This window comes from Eschrichtius robustus, chromosome 6 (genome assembly GCF_028021215.1).
Source record: "Eschrichtius robustus isolate mEscRob2 chromosome 6, mEscRob2.pri, whole genome shotgun sequence".
NCBI lineage: Eukaryota > Metazoa > Chordata > Mammalia > Artiodactyla > Eschrichtiidae > Eschrichtius > Eschrichtius robustus.
The window spans coordinates 73,454,976-73,481,190 of NC_090829.1; the positions used below are offsets into that span (position 1 = coordinate 73,454,976).

At 45.8% G+C, this 26,215-nt stretch overlaps 1 protein-coding gene across 1 annotated transcript in view; it reads left to right on the top strand.

Moving 5' to 3' along the window:
* The first annotated feature begins 401 nt into the window (after positions 1–401).
* The window catches only part of BDH1 (3-hydroxybutyrate dehydrogenase 1), a 33,910-nt gene continuing 8,096 nt past the window's right edge, over positions 402–26,215 (top strand). The window contains 5 exon segments of the mRNA XM_068546481.1: positions 402–599; positions 7,444–7,570; positions 15,616–15,667; positions 15,670–15,690; positions 16,367–16,477. Of these exon segments, the coding sequence (XP_068402582.1) occupies positions 7,488–7,570; positions 15,616–15,667; positions 15,670–15,690; positions 16,367–16,477 (267 nt within the window). The 5' untranslated portion in view covers positions 402–599; positions 7,444–7,487.

Genomic DNA, 26,215 nt, shown 5'->3' on the forward strand with positions numbered 1-26,215 from the left:
GATCAAAAGACAAATTTAAAAACAAACCAACAAACCAACCCACCCCAATGAGCTCCAAAGACAGCAAGTAGGCGTAGGACCTGGAAAGGCGCCTCAACCTCACCGGGTTTCCTCACTTCCTGGAGCGGCACCTCCACCTCCCTACCCGCAACCCGCGGGGTGAAATCGTACCCCGCTCGTTCCAGAACCAGGATGGCGGTGGAGGAGATCAGAGCGCGGTTTAGACCTAAAATGGGGGCGGCAGTGGGTTAAACCCGGGCTGGGCGCCTAGCGAATAGGAGTAGCCTCTGCGCGAGGAGGGCCAGGCCTGACGCCCCAAGGCGAAGGAGGCGGTGCAGAGGCTCCCCGCCCCTGCGCCGCCCGCCGTCGGGCTCCGCCCCGCGCAGCCCTACAGAGCAAAGCCCCTGTGCGTAGGCGCACCCCGGCAGCTGAGGCTGGAGGCTGCAGGAGTGGGAGCCAGTAAGGGGCTTCGAGAAGGAAACGGCGGTAGCGCCCGGTGGTCCAAGACGCGAGCGCGGGTACCTGCGAAGCGCCAGGTTCCGGCGAACGCACCAGCTGAGCCCTCAGCAGCGGGAGCCCCCGCGCCAGTTTGGTTTGGGGTAAGAGGAGGGGTCCGCATCTCTGCAGCTCGGGCGTGATGAGCCGGCGCCCCTAAACCGGCGTGATGCTCGGTTTGGTTTGGACTTGCGCTGCCCTTTACTCGGGTCGCGGGGATGCGAGTGGAGAAGGGGGCACCAAGTCCTGTAGGCTGGGCCCCACGGCCGCGGCCGAAGTAACGGTGTAAAGATGGACCGATCCCGCCCAGAGCCGTCTCAACCCCAGGTGATCCTCATCCTCCGCCCTCCCGGGCCTTACGTCCGTGCTCTGGGAGCCCAGCCTGACGTTTATTATTCAGAAAATGTGCTTGGCAGGGGGAGGCCTAGGTTGAACACGCGGCCCCGAGTCTCCCAGGTGAAACCCTCGACACTTATCCTTGTCTGCCGCCGCATTTTACAGAGGACGAGCCCAGCCCCGAGAAGGGAAGAAACCGGCCCAAGGTCACATCGTAGTCAGAGGCCGAGCCAGGACCGAAGCCAGTAGTCCTGCTTTCTAGCCTGAGACCTAGGCTCCCTTCCTCACCGCATCTCTCTGGGTCTGCCCGCATCCCTCGTCCTCCTCCCGCGTCCTCCACGAGGCTCTGTTCTCGGGGACTTGGTTGGGGGTGGGGAGTACTTCCTCCCCTCAAGCTGCGCCCTCGGGAAGGATGCTGGACAGCAGTCAGGCCGCCGGTCCAGTTTCCTCGAGCACGAGCTGAGCCGGCTGTTATTGGAGGACCGCAGAGGCCGCAGGACCGGGGGAGGAGGAGGACCGAGCAAGTTGGAGGCGCCGCGGGAGCAGGCCGGAGGTGCTGGGTTGGTGGTGGGCCCGCGGCCGGGGAAGGCCGGGAGCCTCTGCCGCTCACAGGTGCGGGGACAGCTCAACTTGGTCTGGGCGGTGCCGTCTCAGCCAATGGGAGCGTGGCTCGGGCCGAGCCCCCTCGGCTCCCAGCCTCTGGTCTGCCGGAAGGGGCTGCGGCCCTGCGATTGGCCCGGACGCGGGGCTGCCTGCGCGCTTAGCGAGTTGGCGCCGGCGAGTCTCGGGCGTCCCGCGCACTGCCGGCGCGCTGGGGCGACGCGTCAGAGACAGGGACCCGGGCGGTCTGCACCCTGCTGGGGTAGGGTTTGGAGGCGCGCGGGACGTTGAGGTCATTTGAGCTCTGCGTGTTTTTTTCCAACCAGTCTGCCAAAATCTGCCCGGAGTCAGCTGATGCAAAGTCCCCGTCTAACCCTGCGAGGGGTTACAGAGGCACACGTTTCGTTACGGTGGGCTTCCGGCTGCCAGGATCCTTTATGACGCATCAAATATCCTCGCACTTTCTACCAGAGCGTTGCAGCCCGGCCGTGCCCAGGGCATGTACCCGTGGCGGGCGAGGGAGCTGAACTTTGAAATGAGTGTAGCTCGCATGGTCTCTCAACACACATTTACAGTGTGGCTGCTTCCTGTCAGACACCAGAGTAGTCATTTTGGATGAGCCGGAGGTCAATGAAACAATCTAGGTTGAGACTGGTGGTCAGATGGTGGAGCGGGGTGCTGTGAATTGGTTATAAGCAGAAATACCTCTGATACTACCCGGCCTAGGTTAAGTGCTATTTCAGAGGCACGTAAGGAAGCAGTGAAAATGCAAATACGGAGCGCGGCATCTTAACCACTGACCTGCTAGGGAAGTCCCGCAACAAGAGATTGATTTTTGATTTAGGGGATCAGGAAAGGTTTCTTGAAGGAGGTTATTTGAATCAGTTAGGGCTTAGTGGATGAAGGAGACCTCGGATTTGGTATAGGATGAGCAAGGCACAAAAATTGGAAAGTACAGGGCTTATTGAGAGATGGTGTAGCAAATGGTATAATGAGTAGATGAGAAAAGTATAGCTGGAGATATGATTTGGAGGGGCCCGGTGAGGACCAGGATGCTGGGCTTGTACGCTCTGATTTGAAATGTGGTAAGCGCTTATGAATAGGATGGCTCCTAAAACTGTCAGTTGTACTAATGTCATTTTTTTTACATCTGCACGAAAAATCTTGGAAATATCTTTGATTCTTCCTTCTTTCATAGCCTACATTTAATTGGTCAGTAAATCACAGTGGGCTTTACCTTCAAAACACAGCCAGACTCTGACCACGTCTAATTAGCTCCATGGTTTCCACCAGGGCTGGCAGCCCTTTTATATATGTCCAGGGAGTACCTCTTCACGTTTTGCTGGAGTTCTGCAGTGCACAACCTGCATGGCTGTGCATTATGGTCCTGGCTTACTGCCATAGCTTGTAAATGGTCTCCCTGCTTCTGCCCTTGTCCATCCTCAGTCTATTCTTAACCCAGTGAGAGTTATCATTTTAAAATATAAGCCTGATATGGTATTCCTCTGCTGAAAACTCTCTTTAAGTCATTCAAATATTATGTGCCTACTGTGTACAGGTCTGACTTGAATTTGGTAGGCAAGCCCTGTTCTCCTAGGGATGGAATGCCTGCTTCACCTGGTGGTTGTAATTATGGCCATTTTGATAGCTCTGGTAACACTTTCTCTTGGGGAAGGACAGATGTTTCCTTGACAGAAGTGAAGAGGGAGAGGCTCCTTTTCCTGTTCTCATTATGAGGTCTACAGTGTGGCATTCTCAGAATATCAGGCAGGCTTAAGAATTAATGATAATGATTTGCAGAAAGAACCTGCTTTCAGTGTGTTTTCACCAATATTGTTTTGGCTGCAACTAACAGAAACATTAAGCATGCTTAAATCAACACAGAGAATAAAGACATCACATGCCTTACAGAGCTGGAGACAGGAGGGCAGCTGGGTCTCAGGAGAGGAGGCTCTGTTGTTTTTTTCTCTCTTCTTCACTTCCATCTCTGCTTCTTTCTACATGTGTGCCCGACTCTTTTCTCTCTTTGCAGATTGGCTTTCTCCATCTCTCTCTCTGGCTTCAGACTCAAATGTCACATAGCTGCCCACCCCCCTCCCCCCAACTCCAGCAACCAGATCACATGTCTCTGCCCCACAGAGGCTGCTTTGCATTCTTTCACAGTGCCAGGGGACAGAATGATGGATTCGTCTGGGGTCAGGTGTCTCTCCCTGACCCAGTCTTCCATGGCCAGAGAGTGGGGGGGAAGGGTCTCACTGCACACTACAGCTGCAGAGGCCAAATCCTGTGGGCAATAGGCAAGTCTGAAAGGGACACGGATCAGCTGAGCAAGAAAGACACTGGAAAGATGGCAACTGCCGAAAGTGTGATGTGTTCTCTGAAGAGAAATGGCCATCACCTAAGTCTAATCTGGTGACTAGTGTCTGTCAGACTAATCCAAGTGTCTGCATTAGGTTTGCCTTCACTGAACTGGGCTATAAAGTTAAATACTTGGCTTTTATTGAAGGTCCCTGTTAAAGGCAGCTATATAAAAGTCACTTCTGCATTTACGATAAAATGGTAGTGGGAACGTCACCTACAATATCGTTTGGTGTTCCTGTATAATGTCTTTAGACTTTCGTTTCAGAATAGTTATCTCTCTAAGGGATAATAGACATCTTATTTGAATAAGGACTTTAAAACTTGTCAGGTTTCCTTTTTGCATGGCCTCAAGGAAGCCTCCAATAACTGTAGTTAACACGTATAGCTGAGCTGAGCTGAGCTGGAACTTCTAGGCAAGATTATGCTAAGTGATCAGAAGGGAAATAGCCAAAGGATAATAGACATCTATCTGGTAAGAGATCTCAAACTCTAATGCCCACAATGTCCAGGCAGTTAGCAGAGGTGATGTGGGTAGGCTTGAGATAGTAAGTGAAAACTTTTTGCTATTGAGTTCAAGCATAACATAGCTGCCTCGTTACATTGCCTTTTAAAACACTAGGCAGGCCAAACAAAATAGCCAAGTAGAGTATGTTGGAAACTGGCTGCCAGTTGTCAGACCTTGCAATTTCACACAGGTTACAGGCTTTGAGCACCTCAGTGTGGCGTCCCTACACAGGATGGTTCTTAGCTTAAACCCAGCTCGCCCTCCCCAGTGAAACAGGACCTCCCTCTCCCACTTGGTAGTACCAAGGCCCTTCCAGACTTCGTGTCCAGAAACTTGAGTTCTCTTTCCTGCCTAAGTCCTGCCTCCTGAATTCCTATTTGCTGCTGATGCCCTGCCTCTTCTGAGGATGTCAGTACTGGGAATGTTTGCCACTTGCAGGGGAGACCTTGACCCTGACCCACAGGAATGCAGCCAGCTGCGTCTTCTGCAAGATAGTCCTGTCAGAATGCAGCAAGTGAGCCCAGCATCAAGACAAGGATACACACAGTTTTTGTTTTTTTTTCTTTTGGAGAGGGGGTGCTTTCCGTGGGCTGCACGTGGGTTTTGCATTGACAATGGAAAGGCAGTGCCCTTGAGAGCAGACCTAAGTGTTCTCAGAATTAGAAAAGTTTCTCCCAGATTCCAGGATAATACGTGAACATCTTGATTTTGCGACAGTATCATATAAATTCGGTCACCCTGGAGCAGCTAATTGAATCCAAAGCTAAAGAGATGGTCCCCGCCCTCACAGGGGCTCTGCCTGTCCCCTTGCAAGCGCCCGCCTCCCACGGCCATTTTTGTTTCCAAACCAAAAGGCAACTGAGTGGCATTTCAAGTTTGAGAAACTAATGTTTACAGAGGCTAACGCCCAGCACAAGACATTAAGATGACAAACAGCCCTGAAGAGTACAGGAATTCCACTGCCTATAGCATTGTGTTTGGGGTGAAAATAGCAACATATTTAAGGAATGTAAAAAAGTAGTAGAAGAAAAAGATATCTAAAATTCTAGCATTTTGTATATGAGAGACTACATTGTGAATAATGCATTATTAAAGGGGCTGAGTTTTCATGCAATTTAAGCTATTTTGACGCCAGTGCTTTTAGATATTGCTGACTCAAAGGAAAATAAAATTAAAAGCAGCTCTCTGTTTGGAGAGACACTGAGGCAAACACTGAGGCATTCTGTGCCACAGGCATTGAGCAGAAGGGATGGAAAGCGCTTGAATTCCAGACGACTGGATTTTAAATCACCCAGTGGTGGTGACCTCAGACTCCAGTCCTGGAGGGAGGAGGCAGAGATGTGTGTACTCAGCCAGCCGGTCAGTACTTGGGAGGGGTGCGGGGCACCCACAGCATGGGCCTGTGCCTTCCGTGAAGGGCCAGTCTGTGTGTGGGCATGGGGGTGAGGTTCGAGCACGCAGCTCACCCCCACTCAGCAGGGACTCGCTGAGTGCCTCCTTCGTGTCAGGTTCTTCCAGGCATGGGGGATTCAGTGGTGACTAAGATGGACAAGGTGCCTGGCCTCACTGAGCTTATGATCTAGAAGGGGGAGATGAGTAAAGAAACAAGAGAATCTTGGATTGAAGCGCGATCTTATGGAGAGCAACCCCTGTGTGTCGCATGGGGGGTTGGGCAGCCTCTCTGAAATCAGAAGGGTCCGAAGGACTCAGCCCTCTAGAGAGAGGAAAGGCAAGATCCACGGCCCTGAGGCGAGAAAGAGCTCCGTGTATGTTCAGAAGGTCAGCGTGGCTTCAGAGCAGTGAGCACAGGGCAGGGGTTACCGGATAGGAAGGGAGGCAGAGGCCAGCTCCAAAAAGGCACGGAGAGGAGGCTTTTAGTCAAGGGAGTCACGTACCTGTCTGGTGTTAGAAAGACCTTTCTGGCTGCAGTGCTGAGACTGGAGTGTGGCGAGTAGGGGCCGGAGCGGAAGCAAGAGCCTACTGCACAGTCCAGGAAGGATCACGCAAGACAAAAGAGCCCTGTTTGTTTTCCTCTCCTGAGGATTAAACAGATGAAACACCACGACCTGCCTTCTGCAGTAAATACTGTGGTTGTTGGCTAGTTAGTGAACTTATCACAGACCCACTGGCGCAGGTGACTGGTGATCAGATTAGAGGCGGCAGCAAAATGGCAGGGGAGGAGCTGCCTCAGGCAGAACCTTGTTACTGTTAAGGGCAGTATAAGGAAGCACAGGCAGGTGTGCAAAGAGAGACTAGGACGGTTCCCCAGGAAAAGAGCAACAGCTCCCAGGGCTGGAATTGCCTTGCTCAGCTCCCTCCCCACCTCCCTTTCCTTCCCTTAGGCCAGGAGGGATCATTAGAGGGCAATTAACCAGAACTGGAGCACAACTAATGCACACACCCGTCTACTACTCATAATGCAAAGCTAGTCACTATGCTGAGTAGCCTTACTGACACGTGGCCTTGCTGCAACAAGTTTGATTTAACCTGGAAAGGGAGTGGTAGGGTGGTGGGAGAGACTGTGGGGGTGTGTGTGTTTTAATTTAGGTTGATTAGAGTGTGTCTCATTTTGTAGCTTCAGTCTCCGTGCTATGATGAGTTACTGATGAATTCAGCCCCAGAGCTGGACCCTGGGCGTGGTGGGGTGGAGAAAAGTGGAGAGCTGAATCAAAAGATACCTGGCCCAGGGCTCAAAAAGCTGCCTGGAGGCATGTGGGCAAATTGAGATGGATGTTCTGCTGGATGTGGGGAACACTGAGAATGGGACTCATGGAGCTGGAATCCCTGAGGGGGCGGGACCCTGGGCGCCCCAGTGGTCTCTGCACAGCCTAGTTTGAGGGTCACTGGTCTGGTCCAACCTCCTCATGCTACAAAGGGGTGATGACTCACCCAGGGTTACCCCATGAGTTGGTGGCACAGCTGGAACCAGAACCCAGGTTTCTAGATGTCCCAGCCTCCTGACTCTTTTCATCACATGAGGCTGTAGCTTGAGAGGAGGGTGGCAGGCGGGGACTGCCTGGTGCCTTGACTGAACCTGGGTCAAACAGAGCCCACTTTAACTTTCACAACCTGGAAGGAAAATGGCCCCTTCTGCCTAAACTCCTGAAGGCAGCAACACAATGCTGAGGACACATTTTGTGTTTCAGAACCCACCCGGAGGAGCCTGACCATTCTGCCTCTCGTGGCCACTATGCTGACTGCCCGCTTCTCCAGACCCCCGTCACAGCTCCCGAGGAAAACCCTGAATTTCTCTGATAGAGTAAATGGAGCAAGGTAAGAAAATGAAGGGTGGAGGTGACCTTGAGGGTTACACTTTCTGGGCAAAGCAGAGCTCTTCACACATAATAAGGCTTGACTCTCAAAGGTGTCCCTCAATACCCGCTGTCCACCAGCAAAGGACACTCAAAGGTGTTGTCGGAAGACAGAGACCTTCCCATGTCACACAAGGCACAGAAGAATATCTTTCATCAGATATATTTTTTTAACTTTTTATTTTGAAGTAACTCTACACTTACACAAAAGTTGTAAAAATAGTACAAAGGTTTCCCGTAACCCCTTCGCCTAACTTCCCCAAGTGTTAACATCTTACAAAAGCATAGTGCAATCATCCAAACCAGGAAATTACCACTGATATAATACTATTAACTAATCTGCAGACTTGATTCAAATTTCACCAGATGGCCCACGAATGGACATTTTCCTGGTCCAGGATACAAACCAGGGTTCCCAGTACATTTAGTTGTCATGTCTCCTTACTCTCTTCCTGTCAGGGGCAGTTCCTCCGTCTTTGTTGTTCATGACCTTGACACCTTGGAAGAATGTCTCTCAGTGTGGGCTGTGGGATGTCCTCGTGTTTAGATTCAGGTTTGTGTGTTTGGAAGAATCCCACCCAGGTGAGGTGGTGCCCTTCTTAGTGCATCACATCAGGAGGCACAGCTCTCATTACTTTAATCACCTGGTTAATGGCTCTTTTAAAATCTCGCACATGAAACTATAGTTAACTAAAATGTCGCGAGACTTCACTGAACTGGGTGATTTAGAGAAAGCATTAAGTACAAAGTAGACAAGCAGCTCTTCTTCTTTGAGAGCTTCTGGAAATTGCCTTTTCCAAGGGAATTTAGTGTGCTCTGCTACCTCATTTTCTTCTTTTGCAGCTAGAGCAAAGAAAAAAATAACGCCCTTTCTTTTATATTTGAGAGGAGTGAAATCAAGTGGCAGGTTAAATTCAAAGATCCAGCAGCTAGAAAATTGATGGTTATTTTCTGTGCCAATAAATATATCTAGAAGAACACGCATTGAGGTTTTTAGCAGCATTTGCTTAAAAGCATTTCCACAGGATACAGAAGCTTGGTTGGAGGTGAGGCTTCAACTGCTGGAGGACACCATATAAGAAGAGTCGATCAAAGAGGGAATGGAGCTTGGTTCTGTTAAAGGGCTTTTGAAAGAAGGTGATTTGCTGTAATTTTTTTCAGTGAATGACTCACAGAAATGGTAAAATCTGTCTCAAAAATGGCTTTCAGAGATTTCTGGAGATTTTTTATGGAGGAGAAAAGAATCCCAAAGGAAGTTTAAATACTTTTACAAAGATTTTATCCTCAAATTAAAGGGAGTGATACAACCATTCTGTACCCATACAAACATTCTTTTTTTCACTTTAGTACAGTATTCTATAAATCACATGAAATATTCAACGCTTTATTATTTTAAAAAATTAAAAGGAAGTGAGGCATTAGTCAAGCTTCTGGCTCATTTGAAGGGAAGGAGAGGCTATCCCAGGAGACTCTGAGCCTTCTGGAAGGATTGTAGAAATCACCTGGTTAGGCTAAGGGGTTGGGCACAGGGTGGTCAGGGGCAGAGCTGAGTCAGAGTGCATTAGCTGTCCTCCGGGAAAAGTTGTCAGCAGAGGTCAGGGAGGGAGACCCGGATGTGTGAGGTGGAAGGAATGGTGGGTGATCACTGTGCCTGGATCAGACAGGAGGTCTTTGGGTGGCCCGATCATTTTGCTTGAATCTCAGTTGGAAAGGGCCTCATGCTCCAGTCCGCACCTGTGGGCGATCCTTTGATCTCATCCTTAACAAGTGACCTTACAGCCTCTATTTGAATATCTCCAGCCATGGGGCAGTCAGTACCTCTCACAGCAGACCTCCTGTCTTTGGACAGTGCTATTATAAAGTCCTTCTTCATACTGGGCAGAAATCTTTCCTCTGTAAATGCCACCCCTTGTTTCTGGGTCTGCCTTCTGTATTCATACTGAACAAGTTAATCTCTTATCCCTGGGGATACTGTGCCACCCTAATACCCCTGACTTCTCTTATTGCATCTGCATGTTTTTTCATTGCTTATCTCCCATGGTTTTCCCACTCAGCATCCAGGTTTCCCACCTGAATGATGCCCATTTGGCCTGTGCTCTTTCTTGAGATGTGGTGCCCCAAACAGAACACCCCCCTCCCCTCCCCTGCATGGCTCAGAGCAGCAGTGACCCGGTACACAGCACCTGTCCAGATGAAACCTCCCCAGAAGTGGCGAGATGCGGTCCCTGCCCTGACAACCTGCTCTGCTTCCTGGCTCTTTACAGCCCTCAGATTTTGGATTTCTGAAGGCTCTGGCTCCACACAGGACACTACTTCCCGGATTCTGGTTACACACACCAGCTGGCTCAGCCCCAGTGCTCAGCTCTGCCTGCCCAGGCATAGCGTGTAATACTCCAGGGCAGCCTGACCTGGGCAGAATGGAGAGTGGCCCTTGCCTCCCTATTCCTGTCCAGCCTAGGCTCACATAGCTTCTTTTGGCGGCCACCTCACTTGTGATTCGTAGTTGATCAGACTCATTTTTTTTCACAGGTGCTGCTGTGTGAGGCCTCATTCCTCCCCAGCTGCCCTTGTGTCATCAACATTTGTCCTTCCTAAACCCATCTTGTTAGATTCAGGCTGTCAAGCTGACTCCTGTCTCCTCTCAGCAGAAAGCTGGGTAACTGGTTATTGTCGCTGATTCGTGATGGAAGGAACAAAAGGGATAGAGACATAGACTGGAAGGAGGGAAAAGAAGCCAGCATTAATGCCTTGGCCAGCCCAGGGCGATGTCTCGAACGTGGCCCCGTAAGTTCCTGGGTGCCAGTGCTCTGGGGACCAGCTGGTTCTTCCACAGGCCTGTGGGGAAATGCCGGATTACAACCTCTCCACCCCATCTGATTGCTCTTCTAGGTTAGGATGGAAATCAGCAAGCTCTCCTCCTCTGAGTCTGGAGGCCACCTCTTTGGGATTCACCCCTCAGCAAGTTTACTGACTATCCTGAGTTTAACTTGTACCACCTGTGAGACTGGCACAGCCCTTGGAGTAAGTGGTTTGGGTGACCAGCAATTTGCTGCCACCACAAGACCCTCCTGGGGATAGGTGACCCTCCAGGGCAATGCTCACTATTTTATATTATGGGATTCGGACTTAACCCCTCAGGGGCATTCTTAGCCTTGATAAGCCAATGTATCAGGACTGCATCACAATTAGAAGGGCAAAGACTTCCGGAAGGCCAGGGCTGGAGAGGTATCAGTGGACCCGGGCTTCTTGTATCTTTCTGCTCTGTCATCCTGTTGGTGGCCCTCACCTCAGAATGCCATGATGCTCCTCCACCTCCAGCCTCCGTCCAGGCAGGAAGAAGCAAAGCAACATGGGAGAAGGGAGGAGCTGCCCCCGCATCAGGAGAGCAAAACTCTCCCAGCAATCATTGCAGACTTCTGCTTGCACCTTGCACCTTGACTTTGGCAGTCAAGAGGCTTGAAAAGGAAACCGCGTGGGGAAAAAGTCCTTTTTCTCTTTTCCTAAGGCAGCAGTTATAAACTCTGGTTGCAGGTTAGACTCACCTAGAGCGCAGTGGGGGAAAAAAAATCCCCGTGCCCCACCCCTGGGGACTCGGATTTCATTCATTAGGGGTGAGGCCAACCATGGGAATAGTTTAAAAAGCTTCCTTGGTTCCTTAGTTCTTCTTCAGCTATTTTGGGAAGAATTTCAATCACATACAAAAGTAGAAAGTAGTAAATGGATCCCTGGTGTACCTGGGCTTCAACAGTTATCAGCTCATGACCAACCTTGTTTCATCTGTGTTCCCACCCACTTTCCTCCCCCTCCCTCTACTGGATTGTTTCAAAGCAAATCCTGGACATCATGTTGGTGTTTAGGTATCTACTGCTAAATGGTAAGATCTCTTTTTAATAACGTAAGCACATAATCATGATCGTTTTACCAAGTGATTCTAATAAACAATCAGGGAGGAGAACCTAAGAACAGCTGCTCTGGACCTACATCAACCAGGCCTTTCCCAGTACTGCCCGTACTGGAATCAGGTGTTGGTTAAACATGCAGATTTCCAGGGGCCACCCCATCCTACTGAATCAGAATGTCAATCAGGGACTTGGGAGCCTGCATTTTAACAAGCTTCCCAGGTGCTTGTTAACTAAAGTTAAAGAATTGAGGTGCTAAGGCCTTCCTAGCCCCAAGGCCCCTCTGAACTGAGAAGTAGCCCCAAGCCAGGGATCCCATGGCACTTGCAGGAGCTGCAAAGTGAGAGAAGAAATAAGAGCAGGATGAGGCAGTCCCAGCAGCGGCCAAAGGGAAAGGCTGAGAAACCAAGTGGTGTCCAGTAGGGCACTCATGTGTCAACTGGAGCTCCCCAGCAGTGCTCTTGGCCCTTGCCTTATCAGGGTTCTGCCTCTTGGGGATCGGGTGTGGAGGGATGCAGCCTTGTGTTCTCTGGAGAAGTAGAAATATGCCATTGATAGCTGGGTATGAGCAGTAGCGCCTGGTATAGTACACCCAGAGACAGTCAAGTTTGAGTGGATATATTTGAATATGGGGAGGTGGGTTAGAGAAAATCTGGCAACAAATCAGTTTGAAATAATTTTTTTTCTTGCTGTGACCTTTTCGTTACTATTTAAAATATCAAATAGTGCAAAAGGATGGCAGGGGACAAGGACAGTTCTGCCAGGGACACCTTGTTGTTTTTGTACAGCAAATCCTGGGGTTATGGTAAAACAGTGATTAATTTTAGATAAAGTCATTTAACTAGTTTTGGGTGTAGTGACCATACCACTCTGCTCACTTGTGACCAATGCCCCCACCAGCGGTAGTGTCAGAGAAAGCCAAGTAGGGGCCAGGACTTACATTCTCACCCAGCAGTAATAAGGAACCCTGCCTGCTTGGGGAGGGGCGGGGTGTGGAGGAGTGTCAGAGGACACCTAGTAGAGACAGAGAGCTAGGACTTCCTCCACCTCTCAGCAGTAATGAGACCACACACCCCCATACAGTGGAGAGCAGTAGTGAGGCACTCCGACCCCTCACAGCCAGGGAGGTATTGGTGGAGACCCAGTGGGAAGCCGGAACTCCTATCCGTACCCAGGAGTAACTCCTTCCAATTTACTTTATGAAGCTAGTATTAGCTGATTCCAAAACCAGACAAAGACCATACAAAACAGAGGACTGCAGACCAATACCCCTCATGAATATAGGTGCCAAAATTCTTAAAATATTAGCCAATAGATTTCAGCAATATATGAAAAGAATTGAAAGCCATGAAAAAGTGAATTTGTTCCAGGGATGCAAAGATGGCTCATTGCTAAAAATCAGTTAATGTAATCCACCAAACTGAAAGCCAAAGAAGAAAAATCACATGAATCTATTATTGCAGAAAGAGCAAAATTTAACACTCATTTGTGTTAAACACTCTCAGAAAAATAGGCATAGATGGAAACTTCCTAAACTTGATAAACAGCATCTACGAAAACCATGCAACTAACATTATATTTCCTGGTGAAAGACTGAATGCTTTCTCCCTAAGATGGGAGCAAGGCAAGAATGTCCACTCTCACCACTGACTCGCCATAGCACAATAAGGAAGTGCAATAAAGCAAGAAAAGGAAATAAAAGTCATACAGGTTGTAAGAGAAGAAATAAAACTGTCCCTATTTGCAGATTACATGATTGACTACATAGAAAATCCCAAGGAATCCACAGAGCACTCCTAGAACTAATAAGTGAGTTCAGCAGGACACAGGATACAAGATAACACACGCAAGTCAGTGTATTTCTATATCCTAGCAATGAACTTGTGGATATCAAAATCTAAAATAATACCATTTACAATTGCTCAAAAGAATGAGTTACTTAGGTATAAATACAACAAATTATACAGGATTTGTACATTGAAAACGATACAATGCTGATGAAAGAAATCAAAGATCTGAATAAATGGAGACCCACACTATGTTCAGGGATTGAAAGACTCAAACAAGTAAAGATGTTGACTTTCCCTAAATTGATATACAAGTTTAGCACAATTTCTATCAAAATCCCAGTCAGATTTTTATAGAAAAAGACAAGATTGTTCTAAAATTTATATGAAAAGGCAAAGGAAATAGAATAGCAAAAACAATTTTGAAAAAGAAAAATAAGGTGGGAGCACATAGCTCAATGAAACAGAGAATCCAGAAATAAAACCACATGGATATGCCCAACCAGTATTTGACAAAGGTGCAAAAGCAATTCAATGGAGGAAAGATAACATTTTCAAAAAATGGTGCTGGAGCATGGGTATTCATAGGCAAAAACAAAAACAACCAACTTTGACTTATCTCACATTTTATACAAAAGTTAACTCACAATGGATCATGGACTTAAATTATAAAACACAAGACTAGGGACTTCCCTGGTGGTCCAGTGGTTAAGACTCCGACCTTCCAATGCAAGGGACACGGGTTCGATCCCTGGTTGGAGAACTAAGGTCCCACATGCCTCGCGGTATGGCCAAAAAATGAAAAAACAGAAAAAAAAAAAACCCAAGACTATAAATCTTTTAGAAAAAAAACAGGAGAAAATCTTTAGATTGGGGCATAGGCAAAGAGTTCTGAGACTTGACACCAAAATATGATTGATCCATAAAAGGAAAAATTGAATAATCAGACTTCATTAAAATGAAACACTGTTTCTCTACGTAAAGATCCTGTTAAGAGGATGAAAAGACAAGTTATACACTAGGAAAAAATATTTGCATACCACATATGCAACAAAGGACTAGCATCTAGAACATACAAAGAACTCTCAAAACTCAATAGTGAAAGAACAAACACTCCAATTACAATAGAATATGCACAAAGGACAAAAAGAGACATTTTAATCGAAGGGGATATAGTGATGGCAAATAAGTACATGAAAAGATTTTCAACATCATTAGCCATCAGAGAAATGCAAATTAAGACCACAGTGGATATCTTTACACAGTTACCAGCATGGTTAAAATAAAAAATAGTGATACCACCAAATGCTGGCAAGGATATGGGGAGACTGGATCTCATACATCACTGCTGGGAATGTAGAATGCTACAGCCACTCTGGAAAACAGTTTAAAAGTTTCTTAAAAAACTAAACCTGCAACTACCATATGACCCAGCAATTGCTCTTCTGGGCATTTACCCAAGAGAAAAACAGGTTCACACAAAACCTGTACAGGAATGTTCCTGGAAGCTTTATTTGTAATAGCCCTAAATTGGAAGCAACCCAGATGACCTTCAATAGTCGAATGGTTAAACGAACTGTGGTACAGGATACCATAGAATACAATTTAGCAATAAAAAGGAACAAATTATTGATACATGCGACAATAGACAATCGGATGAATCTCTAGGGAATTATGTTGCCTGAAAAAAGCCAGTCCCAAAAGGTTAATATTCTATGACTCCATTCTTGAAATGACAGAACTATAGAGGTGGAGAACAGATAGTGGTTAAAGAGGATGTGGGAGTGGGTGTGGCTATAAAAGGATAACACAAAGGATCCTTGTGGTGATGGAACTGTTCTGTATTTTCACTGCATATGTCAATACCCTGGTTGTGATATTGTACTAGAGTTTTGCAAGATGTTATCATTAGGGGAAATTGGGTAAAAGGTACAGGGCATCTGTCTGTATTACTTCTTAACTTCATGTGAATCTAGAATTACTTCAAAATAAAAAACTATCAGGAAGCCATGTAAAACCTAAGGGTTAAGACGTTGCTTTTGCAGAAGGCTTTGTTAACAGAGGTCTATCACTGAAAGGCTCTTCCAACACAGTGGCAAAAATGTCCACTGCAACTGCTGGCCCACTTTGTCCCAGACAAGTAACCTGGAGGAAACAGGCCCTCCTCCTCAGTGGTACCAGCAGGTTGTCCTCAGGGGTTTGGGGTGGGAGTAGTGAGTAGGGTGGGTACTGGTGCCTGAGGGCCTGTTGAGTTGCTTCCACCCCGGAACAAGGTCTGGTGTGACCACAGCCTCTGCTCATGGCTTTCTTTCCTCTCGCAGAGGCTCGCTGCTGTTTCACTCTGCCTCCTTTGTCCCTGTTGACCGTCGGACTTATACGCTGCTTCGGTGAACCTGGTGAGTGGCAGCCTGGCTACCTGGGAGCCAGCCAGGTGGTCAGAGCCCTCCTCCCTGGCTCCCAGGCCCTGACCCACCCTCAGAGTAAGGGCTTCAGTGCTTCCAGGGCACTCAGGGCCACTCTCTCACTCGCTGAACAACCCCTGCCCCATCAAATGAAGTTAGGGGTTAAGAGTTTAGACTCCGAAATCTCTCAGTCCTTCTTTCAGTTCCAGCTCTATCGCTAATTATGTTGGCCATTTAAAAATGTCTATTTCCTCACTTGTAACGTGATATAATAATCATACTTATTATATGGAGTTGTTGTGAGAATTAAAATAATGCATGCACAGTGCCTTGCCCATGGTGGGTACTCAGTACTTGACGATGAAGATGACAGTGGTGATGGTGATGATGGTGATTGTAGATGAGGAAACTGAGGTCCAGAAAGAGGAGGTAACTTCCCCAAGCAATATTGCTAGTTGGTGGTAGAGTCTGGGTTAGAACCTGGTCTCTTGATTCTGAGTCCAAGCATTTCTACTATACCAGGGTGCTTCTCCAAACAGCAAGAGACAAGTGGGGAGGGCCAGGCCTGGCCCACTCAGGAAGTCCTAATTTTTACTGCCCAGAGGAGGCCTGGTCATTCAGCCCTCAGGATCCTGGGTTCCTAATGTGGGGGTCTGACCTTTTAAAACAGGTTGGCAGCAAAGCTGTCTTGGTTACAGGCTTTGACTCTGGATTTGGGTTCTCCTTGGCCAAGCATCTGCATTCAGAAGGCTTCCTTGTATTTGCTGGCTACTTGATGAAGGTAAGAGATGGGTCATCTTCATAATCATTGTCCCTTTATACATAGTTATTGTTTGGTAGGGTTTTAAAATTGCAATCAAATACACATAAAATAAAATTTGCCATCTTAACCACTTTTAAGTGTACAGTTCAGTGGTATTAAATATATTCATATTGTTGTACAACCATCACCTCTATCCATCCCCATAACACTTTTCATCTTGCAAAACTGAAAGTCTATACCTAATATAAACAATAACTGCCCATTCTCCCCTCCCCTCCAGTCCCTGGCAACCACCATTACAATTTCTGTCTTTATGAATTTGACTACTCTAAGTACCTAATATAAGTGGACTCGTGCAGTGTTTGTCTTTTTGTGACTGGCTTACTTCATCCAGCATAACGTCCTCAAGGTTCATCCATGCTGTAGCATATTACAGAATTTCCTTCCTTTTCAAGGCTGAGTAATATTCCACTGTGTGTATATGCTGTATATTGCTTATCCATTCATCTGTCAATGGACATTTGGGTTTCTTCTACATTTTGGCTATTGTGAATAATGCTGTTATGAACATGGGTGTACAAATATCTCTTCAAGATCCTGCTTTCGATTCTTTGGGGTATATACCCACAAGTAGAATTACTGGATCATATGATGATTTTATCTTAAATTGTCTGAGGAACTGCCACACTGTTTTCTACAGTGATTGTACCATTTTACATTCCTACCAGCAGTGCACAAGGGTTCCAATTTCTCTATATCCTTGCCAATACTTGTTGTTTTCTGGGTTTTTTTCTGATAATAGTCATCATAATGGGTGTGAGGTGATATCTCATTGTAGTTTTGATTTGTGTTTCCCTCATAATTTTTGATGTTGAGAATCTTTTCATGTGCTTACGGGCCATTCATATATTTTCCTTGGAGAAATGTCTATTGAAGTCCTTTGCCCATTTTTTAATGGTATGTTTTTGTTGTTTGTTGAGTTTTAGGAGTTCTCTATATATTCTGGATATTAAATCCTTATCAGATATGTGATTTGCAAATATTTTCTCCCACTCTGTGGGTTGCCTTGTTACTCTGGGGATAGTGTCTATGATATACAAAATTAAAAAATTTTTATGAAGTCTAATTTGCCTATTTTTAATTTTGTTACTTGTGCCTTTGGTGTCATATCCAAGAAATCATTGCCAAATCCAATGTCATGAAGCTTTTGCCCTATGTTTCTTCTAAGAGTTTTATTGTTTTGGTCTTACATATAGGTTCTTGATCCATTTTGAGTTAATTTTTGTGTGTGGTATTAGGTAAGGGTCCAACTTCATTCTTTTACATGTGGATATCCAGTTTTCCCAGCACCACTTGTTGAAAAGACTGTCCTTTCCCCAATGAGTGGTCAAGGTACACTTGTCAAAAATCATTTGACCATATATATGAGGGTTTATTTCTGGGCTCTCAATTCTATTCCATTGGTTTGTCTTTATGCCAGTACTAGACTATTTTGATTACTGTAGCTTTGTAGTAAGTTTTGAAATCAATAAGTCTGAGTCCTCCAGTTTTGTTCTTCTTTCTCAAGTTTGTTTTGGCTATTTGGAGTCCCTTGAGATTCCATATGAATTTTAGGATAGGTTTCTCTTTCTCTAAAAAAGCATCATTAAGATTTTGACAGGTATTGGATTAAATCCGTGGATTGCTTTGGGTAGTATTGACATTTTAACAGTATTAAGTCATCCGATCCATGAACATAGGATGTGTTTCCATTTATTTCTTTCATCTTTAAGTCTTTCAGAAATGTTTTGTGGTTTTCATTGTGCAAGTCTTTCGCCTTCTTGGTTAAGCTAATTCCTAAGTATTTTATTCTTTTTTGATGCTATTGTCAATGGAATTGTTTTTGTCATTTCCTTTTCAGATTGTTCATTGTTTGCGGGTAGAAATGTGCCGGATTTTTGTGTGTTGACTTTTATCCTGCTACTGTGCTGAATTCACTTGCTATTTCTAACAGGGTTTTACTTTTGTGGAATCTTTAGGGTTTTCTACATGTAAGATCGTATCATCTGCAAGCAGATAGTTTTACTTTTTCCTTTCCAGTTTGGATATCTTTCATTTCTTTTTCTTGCCTAATTGCTCTGCCTACAACTTCCAGTAATATGTTGAATAGAAGTGGTTAGATTGGCCAAAATCAACCGCAATTTACTATCCATACAGTCTCCTGGAAGTTGCAAGCCTTCAACAGATTCTAGAATTCCAAAATAGTTACGTTAGACAGATTCTGCCAGTGCACTTATTGTCTAGGTGGGGAGACAGATTCCTGGTGGTTCCTAGTCTGCCATCTTCCCAGAATCTTACTTCAAGCTGAGTATTTAATATCAGTACTGCCCAGAACCTGGGCCAGTGTTTGTAGTTGTTTTTTAATTGCCTTCCCAACAACTGGCTCATCTGTTGCGTACAACAGCTGATATCTTTTCCATTCACTTCCGTGTCTCTTGTTTTTCATAGCTTCATTCATTCATTCATTCATTCATTCATTCATTTGCCAAATGCTAATGATGTGCTTGACACTTTGCTAGGTGCTGAAGAAGAGTAAGACCTGATCCCTGTCCCCAAGGAGCATTGTCCAGTGGTGATGGGACAGCCATGCACAGACACAGCTGGAAGAATTAGAGTGGAGAGTGTTCTCAGGGTTGTGCAAAGAATGTTTAATGAGAATGCACAGAAGGAAGGGATTGACTCTGGCATGACAAAAGGGGTGACATTTGTTCTGGGCCGTGGAGAATGAATAATGCTGTCATAGATGGAGACTGGGAGGAATGACCTGTCAGACAGAAGAAGTAACCTAACCATAGGCTTGGAAGTATGAGGCTCCACTGGGACTCATAAAGTGGAATTTAGGATGCATGAAAGGAAGCATTGGGACATGAAGCTGCAAAAGTAATTAGGAGACAGTTCCCCTAATTTAGCAAGTTCTGCAACCTTTACCACAATCCATTTTTAGAACATTTCCAACTTTCAAAAATTTCCCTCTTGTTCATTTGCACACCTACCCACACCTACCTCTAGTTCTAGGTAGCCACTGATTTCTGCCTCTTTAAATTTGCCTTTCTGGACTATTCAAATAAATGGAATTATACAATGAGTAGTCTTATGTGCCAGGTTTATTTTACTTAGCATAATGTGTTTGAGATTCATCCATATTGTATAATGTATCAGTAGTTCATTCCTTTTTACTACTGGTTGGTATTTTATTGTATGGATATGCTACGTTAAAAAATTCACTAGTTGATAGATATTTGGATAAAAATGTTTGGATTTTTGGTCATTGTGACTAATGCCGCTGTGAACATTCACATACATGTCTCTGTGTAGACATGTGTTTTTACCTGGTTCCTTTTAATGGAATTTAGACACCAACATCTGGGCATTAGATGTTCTCATTGCTAATGGGGCATTGCTGCTCCTTGATCTCCTCAGCAGACGAAGCTAGAAGACGTATATATAATCATACCCACATATATACATATACCCACACTATATCTATTTATATCTAGCTCCTGTATACATTTCCTATAAATATCACACACACAGAGTTCATGAGGTTATACTGACCTATTCCAATTCAACACAACAGCATTCTTCCTGCTTCCCTCATTCCATATTTGTTTCTTCTTTTCCTGCAGTTAGCATGCTGATTCCCAACTATATTGATATATTTACTAATATAGTTAATCCTACAATATATACACAAATGCTTCAGAATTGCTACATTCATACCATTACAAACAGCAAAGCTACTAAGTTTTTGTGTCAGGCCAGATCCTGCAAGAAGCAGGTGCTGCAATAGGATTCGATGTACAAGAGCTTGATTTAGGGAATGCCTGTAATGGCTAAAGGGCAGAGGGCAGGAAAAGTCAGGGCAATCCTTTAGACTGCAATGCAGGTCTGTGAAAAGAGGAATAGGTAGGCACAGGTCAGACTGCAGTTCAGTCTGAGAGTCTCGGCTGGGACGATGGGGACGTCCCCAGCAAAGGTTATTTGTTAGAGGAGACCTGCCTTAGGCAGGAATGGCCCTGTAGTTTTGTCATGCTTGGCCATTGGCTGAGAGTAACTCAGGCACATATGGCCATGGCCATGGCATTCATGCCGCAGTGGATCTGAAGTTGCGGCAGCTGGAGACCTTCTGTCAGCTGCTCCCACAGCAGGTTGTCCTGAAAGGAAGTCTACTGTGGCCACCACAGTAGAGCTTAAGATTTCTTTAAAGTGTTTTTTACCTATTGACCAAAGGTATACAAAGCACTGTGTTTAAAGTTACTTGGATTAATTATTATTATTATTAATTTGAAAAAGTTTGATTCATTTGTTTGTATTTTGTTCCCCCTATTCTTCTTGATTTATTTAATTTTAGAAGATATAAAACATTAACAAGCATCTAAAGTCAAAATTATATAAAAAGGTAAACTCAAAGTAGTGTTACTCTCCCACCTCCTATTTTTTTCTACTCCACTCCATTCTTTCATTTACCCCTTCTTACACAAATGTTTGCATACTGTGTATACTCTTTTGTACTTAAGAAACTTACCAATATATCTTGGAAACCACTCCATGTGAATTCACAGAGATCTTCCTCACTTTTTTAAAACAGCATCATAGTACTCCATTGTGTGGGTGGACCATAGTTCACTGCACTGGTTTCCTATATACGCATGAGCATTTAGGTTGTTTTCCAATATTTTGCAATTACAAATAATGCCACAATGAATAACCTTATGAGTATGTATTTTTCACATATTTTTTGGAGGTTTATCTTTAGGGTAAATTCCTAGGAATGAGATTACTCTTAGGTCAAAGGGTTAATGAAATAAGTCATCATTTTAAAAGATATCCCCCAATTTCCTATCATAGGGGTTGTGTAATTTTATATTCCCACCAGTAATGTATGAGAATACCTGTTTCTTCATACTTTCACCAGCAGAGTGTGCTTCAAACTTTTGATTTTTGCCAATCTGTTAGGTGAGAAATGTATCTCAGTATAGTTTTAATTTGTATTTCTCTTACTGTGAGTGCTTCTTTTACTGTTCTTTAAAGCCATGATCCAAAAGTTGCACATTTGGCACCCGTGCTGTCACTCTATTGGCCAGAGCTTAGTCACTTGGCCTTCCTGACTGCTAGGGATGCTAGGAAATGTAATTGGTATTCTGAAACAATATGTACCCTGCTTTAAGTCAGGGGTTTTACTGCTATAGAAGAAGGGAAGAATGGGTATTCAGGACAACTTGCTGTCTCTGCTCAGTGGATGAGGCATTTTTCTTTATTTTGAAGGCAGTAGGAACCCTGGGAAGGAATTTTGTTTTTTTACTAGGTTTAATATCTATAAAACAATATCTGTTCAATGTAAAAAATTCAATAATATAAACAAGTACAAATAGTAAAGTAATTTACATTGTCATGGTCTGAACATATTTCTAGATCAGAGAATAGTTTATTTGTCCTTTTAATTTTTACTTCTTTTGCATTATGAAAGTAGTACATATTCCTAATAGATTCAAACAATACAGAAGTATGTGGTGTAAAAAAGTGACATCTTTTCATTTTCAGTCTCTTGCCCCAAAGTAACTGCAATTCATCTGTGCACTGTATTTCTTACTTTTGTTATTATAAACAAAGCCACAGTGAATAGTCTTGCACCTATCTTTCATTAGTAATTCTTAGGAAGAATTTCTAGATGTGAAAGTGCTAGGTGGAAAGGTGTGCAGATTTTAGAATTTATTCAAATCTGCCAAAGTGCTCCCCTCAAAAGCTATACCAGTGCCTACTCCCTCTAATGGTGAAGGGATTTGGGGGGAAATGGGTGTGGCCATGCTTAAGGTTGGGTTCTCTGTATAATGTGGACCTGCCTTAATAGGTCCTGGCAGGAGTCGTGACGCCTCAAAACATTTTGTGCCTTTAAAATTCCTCATTCATATATTCAGCATCTGTGCCATTGTGCTGGCCTGTCCAGGGACAAGGTGGGAGCACACCTAGACTTAATGCTGCAGAGGAGCTTTCCAGAGGGAGTCAGGGCCTTGGGTGCTAGTCTTAGATCAGCCACTAACCTGGGAACTGGGCAAGCACTTCCCCTCCCCGAGCCCCAGTCTGCTCTTACTTATAATGAGAGGGTCCGACTGGGTGATCTTAGGTCCTTCCACTCCTGCAGTGGTGATTTTATGAGTTCGTGACATGTACTTTGAGGAGAATACCAGGCAAGATCACTGCCAGGTTATGTCTGGTGGTGTCTACCTCTTGACTATTACGGTGTCATGGTCTGTCTGTTCTGGTTAAGAGCTAGAGGGGGCAGAAGTCACTAGAGGTCTGAATTAGTTATGCAAACCAGAAAATGGTCAGAGCCATTAGGGACTATGGATAAAGTGCTGCAGGAGTTGAAAATGGGAGATTAGTCTTCCAAGCTGGTTCTGAGATGTTAAGCCACATGATAGAGTCTGGCTACATCTGCCAAACACTCTGTCTGCTCTTATTTAGTTACCCCTCCTCTTGTGCTTCAGATCTCAGTGCCTCAGGCCAACTCAAGGACTTGGCTCCACCAGATAGGTGTCTCCACCCTCCCACATCATTAACCCCTCACTCTCTACCAGATCATTTTGGCACATGTACATGCGTGTGCACACACACACACCACGACACAACTCCACTTCCTGTGTGTGCTACCACCCCATTTCTCTGCTTCCCTTTATAGAAAAGCACCCCGAGAGGGTTCCTTGTACTAGATATTTTCATTTACTTTCCATTTTTTTCCCCAACCTAGTTAGATGGGGCTTTTGCTCCTACCACTCTGTTTATTTGTTTATTCACCAAAAGATGTTTATTGAGCACCTGCTATGATCCAACAACATTCTCTGTTGGAGCTACAGCATGTACCAATTCAGTGACAGGTTCTTGCCCTGTGGAGTTTACGTGGGGGGAGGAGATATACAAAGAATACGGTAAATAAGTAAATTGCTTCTCTGTGGGATGATAAAACTATGGAGGAAAATAAAGCAGGAAAAGAAGATGGAGGGTGAATGTGGTGGAAGGGGTGCCCAGTTTTAAAGAGGGAAGAAGGACTTCACTGAGAAGTGAGGGAGCGAGTCATGCAGATGCGTGTGGGAAAAGGGGACGGCCAAGCCAAAACCCCCAAGGAGGGCGTGTGCCTGGGGGGGCTAGAGAAACAGCAGGAGGCCTCTGTGGCTGAAGCCCAGTAAGTGAGAGGGGCGTAGTGTGAATGAGCATGGGGGGTGGTAGTGGGAAGATTTGTGTCGGAGGAGGAACAGATTGCCTCTCTGGGAGCGCAGGCAAGGCTTGGTGGGCCAAGATGGCATTTCATCACCATCTGGAAGGACGAACAGGAATTCCCCGTGATGGGCGGAGGTGGCATATCCAGACACCACTGGTACTTTGAGGTAGCTGAAGCCTAGTGCCCTTTGTGGAGGAAGAGGAAGCTGAGAAAGGAAGGCAGGACCAGACCAGGAGGGGCTCTGAATGCCTCTGATATGGCTTTTATCAAGGATGCCAGCAGCCCCTATTTTGTCAGATCCATTGGCTACGTCTCAGACCATTATCATACGCAACCTGTCAGCAGCTTTGACCAAACAAACCACTCCCGCTTGTCACACTTCGTTTCTTGACATTGTGGACACCTGCACTCTTGGTTTTTCTCCGTCTCCTTTGCTGGCTCCTCCTTTGGCTCATCCTGTAATATTACAACACCCCAGACTTGTTCCTCTTGTCACCATGTTTCTAATACATGTGGTAGACGCTCACATATAACATGTGCTGAGTGTCCTCGCATTCTGCCTTGAGTTGCTAGACCGCCTAACAATAAATGCTGAGAGACTGTGAAGCCTTTCTGCCGAGATTAGCCCATGACCTGCCTTGATGTTGTAATAAATTGAGGTAGAAGAGGTTGAAAGGTTGGAAATGGTAGTTAGGGTGCTGTGCTATTTTCCTTCTGGTCTCAACTTAAATGAGGTGGGCTTCAAGACAACTTACTTGGAGAACTTACATTTTGTGCCTTGGAGTTTGGAGGTCACAAAATGGTGTGTTAGTGTTTACCAAAAGAAGTCTAAAAGCCCCCAAATGAGGGTGGAGTGGCTCATCTGGAAGCAGAGCAAAGAGAGCCCCTAGAGAGAGGGCTGTCCTTCTACCCAGGCAGGACACTGCCGCCTGGACTTGATATGGACAATGGGAGAGCTGCCTGGAGTCATCTTAAGGGCAACTGTGCAGTGAGACTTCTAGGAGGGTGTGTGACTCAGCCAGAAGGGTGTCCCACTGAAGCCCAGGCTGAGGGAGGAGATGCCCAGGTAGAGGAGGGAATGGTCCAGTGGAAGGATCTCTGCGGAAACCACAAAAGTGTCCCAAGAAGGGAGGACCAGCTCTTGTGCATCTGCCGTCCCAGGGCTCCAAGAGCAGACAACAATGGCACCACCCTCAGAAGACTACATCTTGCCCTTTCATTAGCCAACCCCTGCATCCAGCCCGGGAAGGGTCAGAGATTAAGGAATAGGAGAGGAGGACAAACTAGAAAGTAGTGAGAAGGCCAGCCTCCAGCCCTGCTACCTGGCACCCCACTCCCACTTCCCACAGCCCTGCCAGGCCTGGGTCAGGGCAGGCTCTAAACTGGATATAAGTTGTTGTGTTTTTTTGAATTTTATTTTATTTTATTTATTTTTTTATACAGCAGGTTCTTATTAGTCATCCATTTTATACATATCAGTGTATACATGTCAATCCCAATCTCCCAATTCATCACACCACCCCCCCCACCCCCCCGCCACTTTCCCCCCTTGGTGTCCATACGTTTGTTCTCTACATCTGTGTCTCTATTTCCACCCTGCAAACTGGTTCATCTGTACCATTTTTCTAGGTTCCACATATATGCGTTAATATACGATATTTGTTTTTCTCTTTCTGACTTACTTCACTCTGTATGACAGTCTCTAGATCCAAACTGGATATCTAAACTGGATATAAGTTTGAGAGTTTGGGTATTCAAGCCAGACTGGAACAGGAGTTATTTGATTAGTAGACTGAACTGGACTCCCTGCCAAAACAAAGAGGTTCTCTGTTATCTGAGAATGAGTGGAAAAGCTACAAGACTTGCCTGAAATTTCATCCAGGGGTGGTAAAATAGCTTACAGAGGAAGTTGAAAGGGATAGTGAAAGAAGTGGGTTTATCAATAAACCGGTTACACAGGCACCAACACAGTAGGACCGAATGCTTGTGCCTGAGCAGCAAGACAGACATGGACAAAGACAGAAACCCTGGAGCCAGGGAGGCAGTGTGGCCCGGGCAGTGCAGCCTGGGCCCCGGGACAGGTGGATCCAGAGGGGGACAGACTGCCATAGGCTGCGGGCTGAGGGGGGTTGGGAAAAGTTTCCTTTGAACAGCTGGAGGCAAGCTGACAGCAAGACATGCAGGCTGCTCAGAGGCAGATGAGGACTCCTGGGAGGTCCGTCAGGAGAAGGTAGGAGGGTGGGGTTTCTCTCCTGGGGCCTGAATGCTGAGCCTGAAGCTGTGGGCCGTGAGATTAACCCCCAGTTTCCTCTGTGAGAAGGCTCTTAGCTGCCAAGCTGCCAGACTTACGTTCCTGCCGCTACCCTGGCCTAGAGTGAGGGGCTTCCCCCGGGCACTTGGGGGGCATTGGCTTGATGCTGGCTAGAGGCACAGGAGAGGTCTGGCGTGGGGCCCGAGAGCTGCTGCCAGATGGCAGCAGGGTTAACAAAGTCCAGAGGAGGAAA